Raw genomic sequence first — 21,755 nt, 5'->3', positions numbered from 1 at the left:
TAATTTTAATGTATATGAATATTAAGAAGAAAAATGACCAAAAACAGACAAATTTCATTGGCTTTAATATGAAGAGACTAGGTATGGTTAATACAACTGCTCATCACCGGTAGTAGTTTAAATAAAATACAGTCTACAAGTGCACTTAATATTTGAGCACAAAATACATATGGGATAAAGATTAATTTCCTCAGTTTCAGGAACAAAGAAAAATCTTGTGATAGTGCATTAAAATATCAAATGATAAAATTTGTTATTAATTATTGCAACAACACAATATCATACATTTTAGCTATACACATTTTTGGTAATGTTAAACATTAAATTGCTAATATGAAATTTTGTTAATTATGCACTAGTGAAAATATGTTTGCTTTCCTAATAAAGAATGTGCATTATTATTTTATAGTTGTTAATATTTATAGCAATAAACTTGATTTAATCTTCTTTTTCATTATAAAATAAAAATGCGCAATCTGTCTACTAAATTACACCCTGTTAATCTTGTATTGCTGACTTACAGATCTGTAAAATCTGACTCTGACAATAATATTGCTATTTGTATAGTCAATTTAAAACAGGCTTCAATATTACAACAACAAAACAGGCTACAATATTTCTGATTTAATTGTCACTTGCAAAGGTACCTTTTTTTAACATGAACAAAATACCTTCAAAGGCATTTTATTATAGATATTTCAGATATGAAAAATCCATAAATTTTTAACTACAGTTATACAGGGTGGTGCACAAGAAATCAGCCTAACTGGCCTGGCATGAACCTCTTCTTTGTCAATTCTTTGTTGAACAGAATACATCTAACTGAACCCTTTACAGCTTTTGTACTGAAAATGGAATAATGAACACATTCACAACAATGAAGCAAGTGAGACGAGGTTTAGTATCTGTCTCTACATGCTTGTGGGCAAGATTTTTGTGAGCCACTCTGTATCTTCCTTAAAAAATGACTTAGCAGCCAATATAAGCCTTTGAAATCTCAAATGGCATAACCTTTATTATTTGGGGATATATATATACACACACAAACACTTTTCTGAAAATGCAATATAATTCTTTTTCATAAAATAGTTTTAATTAGGGTAATTTTAACTAATAAAATTAAAGTAATTTTAATTGCCTTAGTTTTATTATGCTACACCAGATAAAATAACCTGAAACTTAAATTATGCCACTTTATGATGAAAACATAAAAATCCAAGATTGTGAACGAGTTTCACATATCTTAAATCTTTCTACAGAAAAAAAAGTGAAAAATAAACCAACACATAAGCAAAATACACATCACATTTTCATTAATACATTTTATATATTTTATTAAATGTTTATAAAATATGTACACTAAATAGTTATGGTAACTCTTCATACACAAAATGGTCCCTTTCTTTCCTGTTTGTGATTCTCAAACCCTCTGAGAGTATGGCTTTTTGAATCTGTTCAAGAACAGCCATATTTAATTAACATAGCTAGAATTACAATATTAGCAATTCTTTTGTATAATTATGTATTTTCTATTCCAGTGGTGTAATATTGAAGTAAAATGAAAACAAAATATTTTAAACAACAAGATAATCTATACAAAGTGATAACAACTCTCATGACTGAATAAAAGCAGTCATGCTGCAGTGAAGGTTAAAGACTCTAAATACCATTTTTACAGAAGTTGGTGTAAATTTCATAGTCAGCAATCAGTTACCTTAAAATATAAGATTTAAATGAAACAGTTATATCTTAAAAAATGTGCAATCAAAAGAAACACTGTTCACAACCTTCCTTTTGTTTAGAATTTAAAAACAAAATCAAGTAAAAAGTAGTGTGGATTTTATTTAGGTAAATATATCCATGTAGTTACTAATGTTAATGTTAGGTATAAAACTTTTGTAAAAGAAATTCTAGGAGGTAGAAATTTTGAAAGATGTTCATTTATTGATAATTTAAGTACTTTAAATTAAGTTATTGGGCATGATTACAGATAGAAACAACAGCTACTCATATTATATAAAAGTATTAAGGTTAATTTTATAATACAAAAGTTCATGCACTGCACTTGTTACATACAGAACAAGTATTTTTTTTTTTTTTTTTTTCTTTTTTCTTTCACATGAATAAATAAATATATCTAAAATATGTAGAAAGCATCTACAGTAGCATTTATTTTTATATGTATAAGACCAAGAACCTTAAAATAATGTTATAAAGGAAAAGGGTTTAATTCTGTATAAGGCAGAAGAAAAAACTTAAAAATTAAAATTTCGTGTAATACAGATATATCATTTTTGTTTTCCAAATATTGTAAATTTAATAAAATAAAATACAAACTTTATAAGGGATGATGAATTAGACATCACAAATAAAATATTTTAAGATAGTCACAAAATCCCATCATGTTTTCTAGATATTACCTAATTTATTTAAAGCAAAGCTATTGCCAAGTTTAATTTTTGAAATTAAGCATTTTACTTACTTCAGTATTAACAACATTAAAATGCTATTTTTTAAAATGTTAATAGTCATGTAACTGGATGTCTTAGTTATGCAAACTTTAATTATTTAATCTATTATTTTTCACACTTGACAACAACAGTTGCGATAGCACTTTCTAATTTTCATGCAGTATTTTTTTTTGTCAGCCTGAATTTTTAGCAAAGTGCTGAAAAATTAAAAACTCAACTTGAACATACTAAAATTTCTAATGCTTTAAGTCTCATGAAAATCAAATAGCAGTATTAATTACACATTCCACTTAAAATTTTAAAAGTACTATTCAAGTTTTTTAAAGTACTTTTATAACAGCTTTTGTGAAAAATATCAGTTACTAAAGAGTTAATTGATTTTCTTCACACTTTAACATTTAAAAAATTATTTGCTGCATTATTATTTATTTGTATATACTCTCTCTAGATTCACCAACAACAGAACCCACAAAATGTTCCCGCTAAGTCTTGATTTTTAAAGTTTGAAAATGAAATTCAAAAGATAAACATTCCCAATAAAATTCTCACTTCTTAAATTTTCATGTCCAAGATGTAAAATTTTTTACATCAAGGATATATTATTTTATGAAATTTTGCTAGGTCAGTTAAGTCTTTTTCTAAGATAAGAGTATAAAAATTTTATTTCTCTAGAAGATGAAATATTTTTAATTGATTAACCAATATGTTGCTATTTAACAAGCTATATATACATTCTATACTAAAAACTGTGTCTACTCACAAGACAGGAAGCTTTCACACAGTTTTCAGTTGATAAACCAATACAACCTAGCCAGTTGTGTATTTGCTACACTATTTAACTAGGTGATAAAAGTCAGTAAATAAATACATATTAATACAAAGTTTTAAGATAAATTAATGAGACTGGTCATGTAGCAAACTACATGATGGGCAAGAGCAGTTGCCTTCTATAAGGCAAGAAAGTCAGCCTCTCATATACTTAGCAGCAACTTCATAGAGTTCAAATGTATTCTGTTATTCGTGATTTTTTCCCTCTGGTATCATGAAAACAAATGATCTGAGTTTTGAGCAATGTTTTTTTCTTTACGTGACTTTTGCAAAAATTTAACAGGCTATGGAAACTCTGCTTTGCGAAGAGTAAAAGTTTTCAAGTGGATTTTGGTCTTTTAAAAAGACAAGAATCAATTGAAAAAAGATTCTCACTCCAGAAAACTTATATATAAATGAACAACTGATAAAAATGTGAACAAAATTAGGGATCTTATAATCAGACCTTCAAATGACTGCGAGATACTAATCACGAAAAAACTAAATTTAAACCATATATAAAAAAAATTAGAATGCTTCATCAATCAATGCATCTTTTCACACAGTGCTCTTCCTAATAGAATTTTTCAATTGAAAAGGCATCCCTAATGTCCCTCAGCCCCTATATATGCCTTATCTATCTCTGCAACTTTTTCCTGTCTCAGAGTTCCAACTTCAAAAAATCTCATTTGAAATCATTTGAATTTCATTGAAGAGGAGGAATATCATCTCTGGCAATATATGGCCTCCCAAGGGAATATTTTAAAAGGAATGGAGTGGATTTATAATTTAAATGAAAATGAAATTGCTCTTTGGAAAACTCTCATTGCTTTATTTGCAGACCTTGTACCTCTTATAGTTTGATCACATATTCTGGCTACTGAATCCTGCAATTCAGAAAACTGTGGTAAGTTACATGGTCTATGTCAAGCGGAGTCTTTCTATAGTTAGTTAGTTCTACCAAAAACATAGACCTTCTTTATTACAGCTCACCACAAAAAATCTGTTAATTGTCCTTTTTGACACCGCTGGTGTTTCAAATTATCCACTATTTATCCTGTCACTTTTAATAAACACTCTTCTTACTATATATTTTTCCACATAAGAAAATCCTAACCCTTTAGTCTTTGAAAAGCTTCTTAATAGAATTTTACTGCAATTCTTTCCAAATAAAAATTGCTGGTTCATTTTTGATTAAATAATCCAATGCTAAGCATATATATTTTTAGTCTAACTTTTAATTTGCAAAGCTGTTTTTAATTAGTACAGTAATTATGTTAGTTTCAAAAGTAAAAATTATGTAATCATCAGAGTTCTGTTTATGATTACACTGAATATGACATTAAACATATCTAATGATTACTGAAGAGTTTTTTGTGTGAATAAAACTATTGCATCTGACATTGTTGGCTTTTTATGCTAATAACATAATAAATTAATTACAAAAAGTAAATTCTTCAGTTACCTTTGTTGTTAAAAAGTATATGTACAACAATGAACTAAAATATATTTAAACAAAACAGCACAGAACAATTCATATACATGCAATTCAAATTTAGTTCAATTTAATAAGCATATAAAGAGTGAAAAACCTGTCACACAACTCATCAAAAACAAAATGTTTATTATTTTTTTAAATATTTACCAGTGATTTATGAGATGCTATCTAAAAGTTCATGAAAAATGTGAAAAAAAGTCCACATCGCTTATTTATGACCTAGAAGATCCTTTCTATAGAATTTTTTTCCTCATGATTTTTTAACACTGGGTCTGGTTTGTTTAACAATTTTATTGCACTTGAGAATTAATGCATTAAATGAGCTATGATATATGCATTAAATGCTGCTATAGGCTTGGCGAAAGTGATAAAGTTACTCATAAAATGTTTCAACCATTTTTTTGCAAAAATGCTAATGCTAGATGATAACCTACATGTATTTATTTAAAAAATAACTAAATGTCAGTTGATGACTATTCTAGATGTCCCTTGTTTATAATATCCCTAAAGAATTTTCAAAAGCACATGAAATCATCTTGAAATATCTTGGACAGAAATTTCATAATACCTGCAATGTTGCCGGATTTTCAAATTTTATTGGATATGCTTTATTCTTTTTATTCACCAGATTAAGTTCCAGTAACTTTTCTCCTTTCACTAAATGAAAATGAAGATAAAATATATAAAGATTTCATTCATGAACGGCAGTTGAAGAACATTAGAACTGCATTAGAAGAACTGCAGTTGATGCTGAACATTGTACAAATGATGACAATAAAGATTTTCCTGTTAAGGGAATGGTGCTGAGATCAACAGGGTCATTGATTGCTAATGAGATTCATTTGAAAACTATGGAGGACATGATATAAATTAATAAACATTTTCCAAACTTTCAGATAATAACCTCATACTATGTAAGCTGTTATCTTTAAAAGTACATAAATAATTTCATTAAATATAATAATTATTAAGTTTATGAATTTAACAAGAATATTTTTACACTATTACTTTGTTTCACATTTTTAATATAATATGGGTAATTTTGTACCAAGTTTAAATGACAGCACTTGTCATAAAGTGAAATTGCACTTTTAAAAACATTGTTGACACCACATTAAAACCACAAATCTATACAAAAATTTGTTTCTAGAAAAGCACTTTCAGAGATTTTTTGCCCAGTGAAATGTAGTTATACCTTATAACATTCTAATTTTAGCCATATGATTGATATGGTGGCCAGTGAAGGTTGCTCTCACACTGAAATGAACAAATCTGAATCCATGGCATAATTATCTGTGTATAGCAGCATCCTTATAAAGGAAAAATGCATAAAATCTATTAACTCAAAAAAGTTTCCTTCAGAAGACAGGGGGAGAGGGTATTAGATCCTTGGATCCAGTACCAAGAACTAATAAAAATTGGATGAGAAGTTATTGGGGCACAAAGTACGCCCTTACTACTGGTGCTTAAAGAACGAGCAGTGGGTTTGTAATTGACTGTTCAACAAGAAATGGTACAAATGTGCACACATTAGATTGATTGATTATAAGGCATGTGTATATATATATATATATATATATGATGCCAGAATTCAGTATTAGCAACAACCACATAATATTTTTTAATATGATTCAAAGCTAATATTCATTTTTAAATATATTATCATAATATAAGACACTGAAAGTGATAGCTGTAGTTTTTGGGGTGATGATAAAACATATAATTTGTTTTCACATCAGATAAAAAGGCTAAGGAATATAATTCCTTTTGCTAAACATTGAACTTTTTAATAACAGTTTTATTATTTGAATTCTAGTGTAATTATAAATAACAAAGTATTTTAACCAATATTATATACAAGGCAATTTTGATTTGTAGAATAGTACAGTTTTTTAATAACAAATAACAATAGTCACAATCATTTTTGGATGTTTTCTAGTTATAACTGTTCAGGATAAAAGTATTCATACATAATTTAATCAATTGTATAAAATGGTCATTTAACTAACGTTGGATGAAAATACATTCATTTAAAAATGTCTAAAAATTAAACAGAAATTATGACAGATTATTAATTTAGAATCTTATGTCTAAATTTTAAATAGCTATTTTTTAACACATTAAAGACCTTTTAACAGTACATCAAGTTCTAACCATAAGCAAATCTTAAAATAATCCAAATGAACCAATACTGTCTAGTAAAAGAAGTTAAATTATTCAGTATATTATAACATTATTACAACTGACAACAGTTACAGATATATATAAAAATTACCAAAGTTGCTAAAAGTGATTGAAGCGGACGGATTTTATTTGGCAACATTAACATTTTAAAAGCAAAAATATAGTTTTAAATATTAACATACTTAAAAAAATCTAAATATAATAAAATTCTATATCTTGAAGATTTATGCTTTTATGATATAAGAACATATGAAATGCCACAATAACTTGCACTACATATCAATTTTAACAACCAACCACAAATTAAGACTTCTGTATTGAATTGCAACCTGTAAAACTATTAACTGCAGCTTTTTAACCAAGAGCAACTGATAAAAATGGAATTGTTACATCACATCATTGGTCAATACTTCTCCATTAATGCCATACTGATCAACATGATAAACAGTCTATTACAGCCTGAGCAAAAAGAAGTAATATAAGTTCATATATACATTAATGTCTAGTATTCATAATTTTACACTGAACAGTAGACAACACAAATTGTATTGGTATGTGGATTATAGGCACTTCAAAGTAACAATTTTCAGTAATCTAAAATATATATGAACATTTTCAAGGCATATTACTTTCATTTAAAATTGGTCTCAGAAATAAACAAAAATCCACAATGAATCAAAATATCTACAAATAATGAAGGAATGTTAATTACACTCATTTCAGAAAACTACCAAGGCTACAAAAATGAATCTGTTATAAAACATTAATAAAATACTTCCATACAATAATAATTCATATTTGCCTAAAGCTATTAATAGATTATACATTAGCACATAATTGCATATACATATATACAAAATATAGAATATTGATACTGAAGGTTTATACAAATAAATCTTTAAAATTAATTTCATATCTGAATTTTGCTGAATCTCTAATACAAGGCAAAGTGATTATACATCTAATACTTTTCATTTAAGCACAGAATGTTTTTCATGAAGTTCATAACGGATGAGAAAAATGTAATTGACATGTATCCATAAAACCTTTTTTTTTCTACTATGATTTGTTTATACAGCTGTTAAATATGCAGAAAAATATTCCTATATGTTTAATTTCAATATTTTTACTTTTAAAATATGAAGTAGCTAATATGACTATGAATTATAAATTACATTCTTTAAAAGTCCATTAGTTGAATAAAAGAAAATCAGAATTTGTTAAATTAAGATAATGAAACAATTTCTCTACTATTTTATGTGTGTGTAAAGAAGCAGGATAGATGTTAAGCAACACTCATACAGAGATTTTTATAAATTTCAAATCAATATACATGGCTTGCACAGTAAAGTTAATATATTTGTTACCACAGGAATTTATAATCTGTATTTTAATACTTAAAATTACAACATATTAGAATTTTTGTTCAAGTATTTTCTTTCACTTTATGAATTCTAAAATGCAAATTTAAATTAAGTTAAATAAAAATTGTTTTGTTAATGACTTTCAGAAAATTTTTAAAGTAAAAATAAAATGTAATCTCTTTTTAATACTCTTCCCCTACAGGCGAGGGGGGGAACAATATAATGACAGCTTCTTAAAATTAATATCTCATGTTCTTTAGCACATTTCTGCACAAAGCCAGTTCTAGCATGTTATAGTGGCAATGAATTATTACTTTTATAACATATTAAATAAAGAATACTTGAAAAAAATTTTATTATCTGTTTATATTATTTTAATATATTAAGGAAGGAAATAAAAATGAATACATTTTTTTAATGTAACCCAATTTCTTGTTTTATCTATACTGAAAATAAATACACATATTGAATGTATATTATATTGCTTGTATTATTCAATACACATATTGAAAATGTATATATATTTTAAAATTAATATTTTTCTCCAACAATATGCAATACATATTTTCATGTTTATGATCCTTTCACACAAGGCTATCTTTGATAAAACACAAATAATGCTGATATATATATATATAATATACTCCAATATTTCCTCACTTTATATTTTTAGTATTATTCACTTGATATATATATGTCTAAGGCAATGGAATCACTTTTCATGAAATCATAAATAGTTTGTAATATACTCACATAAAAAAAAATCAGTATTTTATACAGATTATCACAATACACTTATTGGAAAATAATGAATGACTGACAATAAACAGCTAAATTCCATTAATCACCAAAAAAAGTTACAAATAATTAGTATGAAATTAATTACATTATTCAACATGCTAATCCTAAAGTATTTTAGAATTTAAAACAGAAATATAATAATTACCCAAATTATTTTGCTGTACAAACATTAATTTTTTTTTAAAGATAAAATTATTATTTACAATTCTTTAACACCCAAAAGTCGAGCAGCAGAATCTGCTGACACTAACATCTCATCAATCATCCTTGAATCATGAATGCCAAGTAAATTCTGAATCAAATCTGAATCTTCCTCTGGTGAAACTATCTCCATTTTTGAATTACTACTTCTTGTTGCCTTCTGTGCATTACAACTAGAAGGTGGCGTGAAAAGGTACAAAAGTGAATTTTTTACTTTATTTTTAGTAGGCCTACCTCTCTTGTTGGCAAGTGGAAGAGAAGCTGGCTCTGATAAACCCGAACTGGTAATTTGTGTTTCTGTTGAAGACAATACTGTTTCTTTTGAAACAGCTTGCTCTTGATTACTAGATACTTTTTCTTTCAATAAATGTTTCTTAAAATGTTGCTGAAGCCCTTCTACTGAAGGCATTTTCTGAAAACATACCATACATGCAACAGAAGAAATACTTTTCTCATCTGCAGCAATTTCAGGGATTTCATCATTGTTATTATCTTCTGCAGAAACGCTGATATTTTCATTCTGTGTAATTTGCATGTAAACTAATGAATGTGAAGTTTTAAAATGACTGTAACATGTCGTATGAGTAGGGAATGTTTTACGACATAAGTAACACATATATATGACACTAGGATGCTTCAACATATGGTTGCTTAAATCTACCATATTTTTAAAGCTGTCATCACAGAAGTGACAAGGGAACTTGTGCTTTCTCTCTGGCTGACTGTAACTGTGCTCTTGAGCAGTTACCGTCGAGATAGACGGTACATCTAATTTGTTTTCAAGAGTAGAAACAGATATACTTGCATCATTCTTTTTATCACTTTGAATAGGCTTGCAGTTCATACCTAAATAACTCTTGGTCCAGTGTTTTAGATAAAAATGCTTTCGAAGATTGCCTTGTGTAGAGAAAGTACTTGTTAAGCAGTGATTGCATTTATATGGACGGTCAGGAACACTGCGAGTTATTAAATCTCCCTTGTGACCATGCTTGCGTATCAAGTGTCTTTCACAATTTGATTTTGTGGTAAACCATAGAGAACACTTAGGACATTTATATGGCTTCTGACCAGTATGTGTAAGAATATGACGGCGAAGAGAGCTAGTCCATGGAAATTTACGTTCACAAAATGGGCAAGACACTGATGGCATATCACTTTTTTTGACACTGCTAACTTCTTCAGAAGTCACTTTCACGTCATCTTTTTGGTTCACTTCCATTTTTTCTAAATCTGATGATTTTTCTAAGTACTGCTTAAACTGGGGAGAATTTGCAGTGCAAATTACTGATGATACACTTGCTAAATCAGAGCAAGCTTCATCATTATTTTCAGAAAGCTTAAGGACATTTGAAGCATTCATATCAACTACAGTTATTTTTTTAGGCTTCCCACTTAAATCCAGAGAAACATTCACAGTGGATTTAGCTCCAGGAATTGAAGCAACAGGAGTAATGAAATTATGAGGTGAGCTAACTATTTTAAATGTATTCCCCATTTTGGGAAAAGGCCCCGAATTCAGATTTTTATAAATAGGCATTTGTTGCACCTTGGAGCTTAATACATGTCTCAAAGCATCTCTTGTTTTATCAGACAGTGTTGATGGACTCTGTTTCTGTAAATTTGATGAAACTATGCTAGGAATAAAATTTCTGCTGCGAGTAGGTCTAGCAAATTCAGGATGTTTTCTTTTAATATGCCTTTCCATGTTAGATTTCAAAGTGAATCCTGCACAACAGTACACACATGTGAAAGACCGATGTTTCTGTCCAGAGGAATTTGCTGGTGTTTCATTTGGAACTATGCTTTCTGGCTTTTTTGAGCAATTATTATTATTAGTCATTGGTAATGGTGATATTTGTATTTTGTTCTCAGGTACAGTGATGGATTTTGAGGTAGTTAAATCAACAAAGCTTGAAGCCTTATTCATATACGAAGGTCTATTAAATATACTGCTTGGTCTCGAGTCTAGTTTTTTCGTAACTGCTGAGAGAGGTTTGCAAGTCAAGTCCAAAGGATGGGCAGCAAGGTCAAGAGGTTCTTCTTGAAGAGGTGGAGCATTAGAAAGACTTACAAGGCTTTCAGCAGCTATGACAGTCTCATTGGCATTAAACTCATATGAATTTTTTTCTGTCTGTAAATCTAAAGGTTTATCACTATTATCACAATGCAAATCTAAAGGTTGTACTTGCTCACACGCAGAATGGTTAACAGACGATGAATTCGAATTATCAGTCCCACTAGTTAATTCTGCATTTGGAATCTGGGACATTTGAGAATTTGGAATTACAACTGATCTAAGTTTATCTTTCAGATTTGGATGCTGTTTGAGTACATGTCTGATACAATTATTTTTAGTAGAAAATCCAAATTTACATATTTTACAACTAAATGGTTTTCTATTACAGCTATTGTGAAGTGAACGCAGATGATGCCGTAATACTCTGTTAAACTTAAAATCAACACCACAGTATTTACAAACAGTTTCTGAATTACTAATATCTGAAGTAGAAGGATCAGTTCCTCTTAGAGACATGTTAGGATTGTATTGCATTGCATTGCGAATTTCAGCCTTTCCGAATTTCTTATGCCGCTTCCGAACATGACGTTCACAATTTGCTTTAGTAGTAAAAGCATACTTACAAATTACACACTGAAATGGCCTTTCTCCATTATGAGTTCTGAGGTGCCTTATAAGGGTACTCTTGTCAACACTAGCATAAGTACAAAGATGACATGAATAATTTGAACCCCTTTGCATATGCAATTTGCAATGCCTCTTTAATGTACTGATATTTTTAAATTTCTGAGAACATATTTTACAAGAATATAGTCCATGAGCATCTGAAGTAGAATTAATGTCAGGCACATCATGGTTATCAATGCAAACAACTTCTTTGGACGGAGTATCAGGACTTGCATTAGCTGATTCAGCAATCTCAGGAGATTTAGGTTGCTGTGATGAAGGCACAGACAATGGTGATACAGGACGAACTGCAACAGGAGAAGTTTGTGCAGCAGAAATTAAAGGTGCTTTAGAGGTAAGAGATATAATAGATTGTATATCAGCAAAATCATTATTATTGTTGTTATTGCTTGCATCAGCATCCCCCACTTTTGTTTCTTTGTTGCTAACTTTTCCATGAACAAAATAATCAAAATTCTCAAAGTTGTCCTCTTTCACAGGATAAGACTTCAAGCCTTTGATGAAAGATAACTGAGATTGTTTAGTCTGAAGATTGAGCAAAGCCAAAAAGTCCTCTTTTCCTGCATGTGAAGAATGATTCTGTGCATCATGCACAACTTCGCCAGAAAATGAGTTGTTAAGACAATGTTCAGGAGATCGATGTTTCAACTGATGCAACTGAAGAAAAGATGCTGCTGCAAAATCGCACTGGCAACTTGGACAAAAGGTTCCAACTTTGGTTTCATGTACTCTTTGATGGAGTTTTAAAGCTCGTCCACAAGGAAATGCTTTTTTACATTCTGAACATTCAAATACATGAAAGGCACTACTAGGACGTTTGATATTTTGCTCACAAAAGGATTTAGACACTAAAGAAAACTTATCAGCTGTAAAATCCATGAAATTCAATTCTTGGAAACCACAAGGAAAAGGATAACATTTAACAGGTAACTTGCACTCTAAAATATTGCATTTATGATCAGTATGAGCAGAATAATTGACAGATATTATTTCACACTTTTGACATCTTATAGGATCATTGGGGTGAGTTTCCATATGACTTTGGAGACCTAAGTCACATAAAAAAGTCTTTCCACAAACAGGACAATGTAGCTTTTCTTCAGAAGGTTTAGATTCATCTCCCATATCTTCATCGGTTTTTCCTTTTGCTACATCCTTCTTCCTGAGATCTAAAGATTTTGTGCTATCTGATGCATCAAACTCCCCATGGGTGCGCATATGTCGATGCATGTTACCATTAGTGGTAAAAGACATATCACATAACTTACACTTAAAAGGTCGCTCACCAGAATGAACTAGCATGTGGCGATCAAGAGAACTAGCAGAACTAAGGGACTTTAAACAAATTAGGCATTTGTGTATTTGATTATTTGTTACACTGTGTTGCTTCATATGTAGTGTTAAAGATGCAGAAGAATCTGTGACTATGTTGCATACTGTGCACATATTTTGAGCATTGGAAACATTTGTTTCTTCCTGCAAGGAATAAAATGATTGTATATTAAATGATATTTCGTTTATAAAAAACATGAAATAATATTTTAAAATACACCACAAAACTAAATTAACAAAAAATTTATTAATTAACATTAATAAAAGCTGTGAATAGAATAAAAAATAATGAAGATTTAACCATTCATGCATAATGTGCAATCTTTAAATTTTTATTTATGCATCTTATTTTGCAACTATTAAAATCAATTCAGTAATAGTACTCTTTTTGGTACATCCTGTAAGATTTCCACCATTTATAACTTATACTCTAAAGGAAAATCCTCATTCAGGATAAATTACCACAGTCTAGTTTTGAAATATTTTAATACAGTGATTGTTTTCAATGAAGAGAACTAGGTCTTAAAATACATATTTTTTTCTATAGCAATTTAAAGTTGAATACTGCATCATTTTAAAATCAGGATGAAATTTAAGTCCGATGAGGATGAAAATAGAATACATTAATATTTAGTATCTCTACATAACATATGCAAATAAAGGCCTTTAGAATGAGCAAAGAGCTAAATTGGAATTTGGAGGGGGAGAGAAAAAATACTTAACATTTGTGACCAAGATAATACACAGATGCAGGATACTGAAATTTCTGAGTCATTTGGGATCCTACGTTCTAATTATTTTTAGATGTCAATAATGTTCAAGTGAAAAGGTAATGCATGCAAAAATAACTATATTCATTCATATACCCTTTGCTGTAAAAGAATATTATAGTCTTTAAAAGAATTAGTTGTAACTTACTTCTATATTTTGAACTATTTCCATGTTTTCAACGGATGAATTCGGTGATTTGGGACTATTTTCAGTAAAACTTTCTTCAGGAACTTCTTGATTTTCTATTTCATGATTGCAGTCAGTGGTTTCTGATTTCTCATCAACTGGAAGGGATTCATCAATCTGAAGAGGTGTGTCTATTTTATTTTCATCAATATTTTCTGCAACTTCCATTCCTTCCTCTTTTTCCTCTGTCTCGGGTAATAATGAAGATGCTTCTTTTATAGAAAGATCATTGACTGCACATTTGGTTTCTTCCTCTCCTGTATTTTTAACATCATGCTGCTGACCTAAAACATAAATTATATCATAAGCATATGGTTTTGACACTTATATGTATGCTAATACAGCACAAATTTATATAATCAGAAGGAAATTGAAATGGTTTTCCCTATAATATATGTGACTGCATTTCAAAAATAAAATACTTTAAATGTTGTTATATCATTACTAATATGATTACTATGTGTTAGCTATAATGTCATTATTAAAGATGCTTACTATGTATTTCTAATGATACCATTACTAAAGATGGTTACCATGTATTTGATATAGTTATATATATATTTAGATATCAAACCAATTCATCATATGAATAAGTTTACATGCAAAATTTGTTCATAATGAAGTAGCCATGTACAACGGAATAAACAAATATCTTTGTAGAGGGAAAATGTCATCCTGTAACACAGAATACACATATAAATCACAATAGAAATTATACAGTTGTTTATTTAATTGCAATATTTTCAGTATACATACACAAATAAAGTTATAACCTAACTGTATGAGAGCCAGTCAAAAAGTCTTTTCTTGATGTGATTGCTTCCAAAATAGTCACCACTGACTGCTATACACTTGACTAAATGTGTCTGCCATTCATTCTCTTCAAAACAGCCTTTAATTAATCAATAGCTGCTACAGCTTGTAACAGGTGATGCAATTGACCAAAGGATGCAAAAAAAAATCTGATTCTCAATCAAATGATTGAGAAGATGTATATATTCATCTTCATTGTATATTATTATATTATTCAGTATTTACCCAAGATCATGCTATACTTCAAATTCTATGAACTTTTGAACTTTTTATTGAAGTATATGCTCTATTTACTCAAGAATTTACATTATTTTACTGCAATTGTATTGGTTGATTAGCGACCACACCTATATATTCAAGTTTATATTTTTCTTAATCATTATATATCAACATCATCATTACGATATTTTTCTATGTTTACTGAGAATGTTAGAAAGCAATTCTATTCATTAGATATGTTTCTAGTCTCTTATTTATTTTAAAATATTGCAAATTATGTCATCTAAGCTTTTCTCGCATCACAGTAATCGAGCACGTGACCATTTCCACTGACTCCTGTAACAACATCTTGAATTAATTGAAACTCAAGACTCCAATTCCTAATCACATACATCCTTTCAAGATTTAAATTTTCACATTTCTAAAGCCTTAAATGAATAATTCAAATAGAACAAGTCATGTACTTTTGGTGGTACGACACTTGTAGTTTAATGCTAAGACCTGACCTGGTCTCAAATGAATATGGCAGTACAGGCATATGAAATGATCACACCTTAATTTGCAGAGAGTAAAATATTAGCATTGGCCAATATAATCTCCTTATATGCTTACCTCAGGTTCTGGATTTAGCCATACAAAATGTGCATGTCATTTATGTATGTGTTAACTCTTTTGCGCCGTTAGAGGCCAAAATCTGATTAACTAACACAACTGAAACACACATATAGTCATACATTTTTAATGGATTTCCTTCCCCCATGCTAATTAGAATGCTACAGCACTAACAATAACCTACTTAAGTAAATCTTCACATGTTTTCACCACTGTGTGCAGTTTTTCCTTGGGACAGGATTGCAACTTTGGGCGTCAATAGCTAAAAATTGACGCTACACAAAGGAGAAGGAGGAAGATGCACTCATATAACAGAACTACTTTTATCACTTCAAAAGAATGATTGGCATGTCATTTAACAACTCCCGAAAGCAACGAACCATGCGCCAACGTAATGGGGGAAAGCACCAAAGAAAATGATTCAGGCGTTTGGGTGACCTGTTGATGTCTGAATGGTTGAGCGTTTTGGGCGACTTTGATGCAAAAGAGTTACACATTTGTGATGATATAAATAGTAACATTTGTTTTAAGATAATGTACTTAAAAAAATTCTTAAAATTCTGCTGTTAAATGTTTATGCTTCTTGCCTATTTTGAAGAAAACAGCTCAAAGCTGTATACATATTTACGTAGGAATTTTGAATTTGCCATATACAATATTTTATTACTAGTATTTTTATTTTGTCAACAGTTACAATAGAAAGATGGTATGTGGGAAAAGCGCAAATAAGTGAACTCAGAAAATGAAAGACTCCCACTCAGAAATGTGTGTAGAAATTTTTGTATAAAAAGTGAGGATATTACACAATATGCTTTCTTTCAGTTGCAGAAATTCTGCAGTTCTTGAATGTGTAAGAAGGCATATTGATGCAAGCCTCCAAAATCAGATCCTGGATCTTATTTCAGACTATTTGTTCAAGCACTGTATAGCTGGTAATGGTACTGGGTAATGGAAATACTTACATACAATTTCCACTATACTTTGTGGCTTCAGTTTCAAAATTAAAAACTAGCCATTTTTAAAACTATTGTTTTTACCACTGCTTTATTTTTTCTTATTTTCATCACTAATATTTCATTAACAGAATATATCATTGTTTTTGCTTTTCAGCAGTGGTTCATGTAAATAATTACATTTATAGAGGTAATCCTTGATTTACATGGTAGATTGGTTCCCCTAAAATGAATGTAATAAATTTAACAAATCTAAAAGAAACATTATTATTTACTTTTTGTAAAATAAAAATATATGTACAAACATATTTTAAAATAAAAATACATGAATGCAGCAAGATTCTGTGCATAGAATAATTTAAAAAAAATTAAAATAAAAAATTCTTTTTATTAGGCTTTATCTTCTTGTTAATAATACAACAGCTTTTCTTTTGTTTCTTGGTGGTACACCAAGAGCTGCCAATTTGTTCAATTTTAGGGATGGATCCCAATTTACTGAGTTATGGCAAGATATGTTTTAATAAAATTCATTATCAAAGGTTATTTCAAATAACTAAGCTCCTTATAAATTTCCTGTTATGGAGAATAGCAAAATGCAATTCTCTTCCAAATTTTAAACATCTTTCAATGTTCATTCTCAACATAGAAATTTTCCTGTTCTTCAGTCACTACAAGTTTTTTTTTTTTTTTCTTTTTCTTTTAATCTATAATACTTATATAAGTTGTGTTGGAACTTTTTCACAATAACTTGTTCGAGATGTCCTGGATGTGGAATCAATGGCAAGTTCCATCAAATCATAATCATTAAGTTCAGTATCTGCCATTAGTCTTTAAAGGCCATTTGAAGTCATCAAATACTTCTCCAACTTCATGTGTCAATCTTGTTATATTGGAATATTCATTCTGTAATGCTGATGTATCATATTCACTAAAAACCACTACATCTATCCAAATAGATTTCCATTAGCACTCATTTAGGGTAAACTTTTTTATTTCTGTAATGGCTACTTTGATTATTTTCACACAACTAGAACAGAATATTTTTCCAAACATTGGTCATGATAAGTATATTGTCAGTCTATTTCATCCAAAATCATTTTGAAAACATGTTTCAAGTAGTATGCTTTGGAAGTCAAAATAATAGCCTGGTTAAGTGCTTGGATCAGTGATGTATTTTATTTAATAGTAAAAATACAGTTTTCACATTATCATGATGTAAACTTATAGGATGTCCTGAAGCACTGTCATAAAGTTCAACATTGGGAGCAAAAAATTGTGAACAGTCTAGAAATATTGCCATGTGACCCAAGCATTTTCATTAACATTCTAATACACAGGACAATTACTTTTATTCAAGCCTTTCAATGCTCTTGGGTTTAGAAAATCTAATAACCATAGGTTTCATCATAAAATGATCTACATGAAAAAGAAAATAAAAAGAAATTTGCTTTTTTAAACTTTTAAAATCCTGCAGCTGATCTTTCATTTCAAGAAAGATATGCTCTACATAGCAATTTTTAAAGAACAGGCCTGTCTCATTTGCACTAAACAACTGATCAAGGGTACAAGAATCTTCTTCAATTACTTTGCATAACTCTTTAGATTCCTTCTTCTTCTATTGGGTTTTGTTGTCCTGCATCAAAAGATGTAACTGAAAAGTTTACGAAGTCATTCAAGGATCTTCATCTTTTGAAATTGGTAGAAATTCCAAGATAACTGTCAATAAAAAACTGTGTATCCATCAGCCTGCATACATTCTGTAATGCATCTAAATTATCTTATTCAACTGTCATTTCTTGAGGAGTGAAAGTGAAAATCAAGTTTCAGTGCAACTGGTGATTGCTAAATTGACAATCGCACCATTGAAAGCAATGTCAAGTCCTAGACTAGAGTTAATAGCATGTACAATAGGTGTATGTCTTTCTGATATGGTGAAAAAAGCGTTAACCCTTTCTGGCACACTGCCCTTTAAAGTCGGAGTTTTGGTGATAAAAAAAAAAAAAAAAAGTAGGCAGACTAATTAGGCCTAGAGGAGTACACAAGTAATATTTTGTGAAGATAGCACTTATCATTTTAATTCTGTGAGTGTGCCCAAGGCGGCACACTGATTGAATAGAGCTTCAAAAACAGTGCTGAAACGAGCATTGTTGTCAATGAACTGACTGATGAAATGCGGAGAAACAAAGAATACAGACTTTCAATTATCCTAGAATATCAGTGAGCCTGGTTTGGACATACTTAGGGTTCGCTGTTTGATTTTAGGCAAGATTTCAAGGTAAAAATTTAAAACTAACATAGAATAAGGAGATTAGCATACAACCAAAAAAAAAATAACGGAGAAATTTCTTTTCAAATAATTCTTTTTATACCCTAAAAGAAATCTGGAAGATTTCTTTGAAAAATGAGGGTCTTAAAAAACTAAACATGGCTAAAATGGACTGGTTTGTATTGAGCTGCCATCTACTATAAAAAAAAGAAGAAGATAAACAGTACAAAAACAATAACAGCCGCTATTTCTAAATGCATTGTTTGTAGAAGACACAGCAAAAGCAATGAGAACAGTTTCTGTTCCACTTCCAGAAGACAGAATTAGAAAAGTATCCATTTTTGAAGTCACTGGAATAGTTTTAGCAAGTCCTCTTATTCTTAAAGATGGAACAAAAGCTTGGTTTGCTTTATATACATGTGCTGCATTCATAGCTATTCATCTGGAGTTGTTAACTTCTCTATCTATGAATTGCTTTCTCTTAAATGTAAGAAGATTTATTGCCAGACATGGACATCTTCAAGTAATGTATAACGATAATGGGGTGAACTTTACAGGAGCTAGCTAATAATTTTTTAATGCTATTGATTGGAAAATGATTAAAGGCAAAGCATGTAATAGAAGAATTTCATGGAAGTTTAATCCACCCTCAGCTTGCTGGTGGGGTAGTTTCTAGGAATGTTTGATTCAAAATGTTAAGAAAATGCTAAGAAGAGTCTTGAAGAATGCTTCACTAACTTATGAAGAGATGCTTAGCTTATTTTGTGAATGTGAAGCTATAGTTAATTCAAGACCATTAATTTATGTATCCGAAGATTCAGATGAGTTAAAACCAATTACTCCTGTAAAGTTCCTGCAAAACATTCCAGAAGTGGGTGCGCCAATTCTTTATCAATAAACTTAACTAGAAGATTAGGACACCAGCAAAGACTTCGGGTTGAGTTGAGACAAAGTTTTAAAGTAGAATATCTACGAAATCTCATGTTCAAGCAAACAAATAAGAAGTTACTTCATGAATTAAAAGTTGGAGACATAGTTTTAATAAAAAACGAAGATAAGAAGCGAGCATTTTGGCCTTTGGGATGAATAGTCAAAGTGTATCCCAGTAAAGACAATAACATCAGACTTAATAATAAGTAAGACATGAAATGGAGAGATTATAAGACCAATTCAACGCTTATATCAATTGGAAATACAACCACAATCTGCAGGAAGTCCTGAAAAGGCAGATACTGAATAAGAAAATACTCCTATGAGTCTTAAAGAGATACTGAAAGGACTTACGAGACGTAGTCGAGCTATAAAAGTGCTTTCTTGTAAGAAGTTATATATTCTCATAGAATAAACTTGTTTGGTTATGTTTAAATTTTTACAGAGATTATTTAGGTAGAAATGAGTTTATGAATGGACAAAATGGTGAATATTTACTGTCGTATCTAACACTGCGAGTATCTTCACTTTCCAAGAGCTCCACAACAGCATGACTCATGTATGGCCATACACTGGCATCCATAAAAACAAAGTTAGGACCAATGGCATCCCAGAAAAAGATGCACTTCATCATGATAACAACTCCCGGTAAGTGAACCTTTGTCAAAAATGTGAACTTCGTCCATCCATTCATCATAATGAATGCATCTTCATACAAGCATGCCAGGATACACATGGCACATGACATTATTTAGACATGTGTGGACGAGCATTATCATGAAGCAAAACAATCCCCCCACTAGGCCTTTTGTTTTGGATTGCACAGCACAGTTTGTTTAAGGTCTCACAATACATCATAGTATGTCGTAGTGCGTCATTAGAAGGCAAAAAATCCACACTCTCTTCCTATACCAAAACACAGTATACATGACTTTCTGGACTGGAACTGTTTGCTTTAATTCACTCTCTTGGGTGATGATGAATGCTGCCCTTCACTTGACTGCTGCTTCGATTCTGGTCTGGTTTCATTGCTTGTGACAATTTGGCTTAAAAAAATCACCTTCTTCACTGTACCACTGAATGAAAATTAAAGCAATACCTAAATGTTTTGTTTTTGTGAACCTCTGTCAACATTTCTGGTATCTACCGTGCACACAGTTTTCAAAATGCTGTAAGCATTCGCTCACCATTTCATACAGAACACTGCGTGAAACCCGAGAAGTCATCAGGTAATGATAACACTGCTCTAACATCATCAGATAATGATGACATTGCTCTTATTGTTCTATCTACCATTGTGCTCTTATTGCTGTATCTACCATTGAAAACAAATACCCTAGAGATACATTGTTGCATGTGTACACAGATGGATCACTGCTTAAAGATGAAGACGAAGGGGAGCCGGTGAGTGTTCTGATCTTTTTTCATGCTATTCACCAATAGGTGCTCATTCCACCAATTACAATGGTGAAATCAAGGCTATTTATATATCGCATTAAATCACCTGGTTATCTGCCCTTCGTCATTCTGCAGAGCGGTTAATTTGTCAGATGCTCTACAATTTCTTGCAAATAGACAACACATGGATAATACCAGTATTATGGAGTTGTAGAGAGCTCTCAATGTCAATCTCTGTTTCTTTA

The 21,755-nt window shown here is 30.3% G+C and overlaps 1 protein-coding gene across 1 annotated transcript in view; it reads right to left on the bottom strand.

The window, feature by feature from the left end:
• Window positions 1-46: 46 nt before the first annotated feature.
• Window positions 47-21,755, bottom strand: part of LOC118192823 (ras-responsive element-binding protein 1-like) — a 127,516-nt gene continuing 105,807 nt past the window's right edge. Inside the window, exons 3-4 of the mRNA XM_035363849.2 lie at window positions 14,281-14,603; window positions 47-13,506 (exon numbers count right to left, since the gene is read on the bottom strand). Of these exons, the coding sequence (XP_035219740.1) occupies window positions 9,325-13,506; window positions 14,281-14,603 (4,505 nt within the window). The 3' untranslated portion in view covers window positions 47-9,324. The remainder of the gene's footprint in view (window positions 13,507-14,280; window positions 14,604-21,755) is intronic.

Source organism: Stegodyphus dumicola, chromosome 8, assembly GCF_044657685.1.
Source record: "Stegodyphus dumicola isolate Sdum_Otavi_A_Nest chromosome 8, ASM4465768v1".
NCBI lineage: Eukaryota > Metazoa > Arthropoda > Arachnida > Araneae > Eresidae > Stegodyphus > Stegodyphus dumicola.
This window is presented reverse-complemented; position numbering and strand designations above follow the sequence as displayed.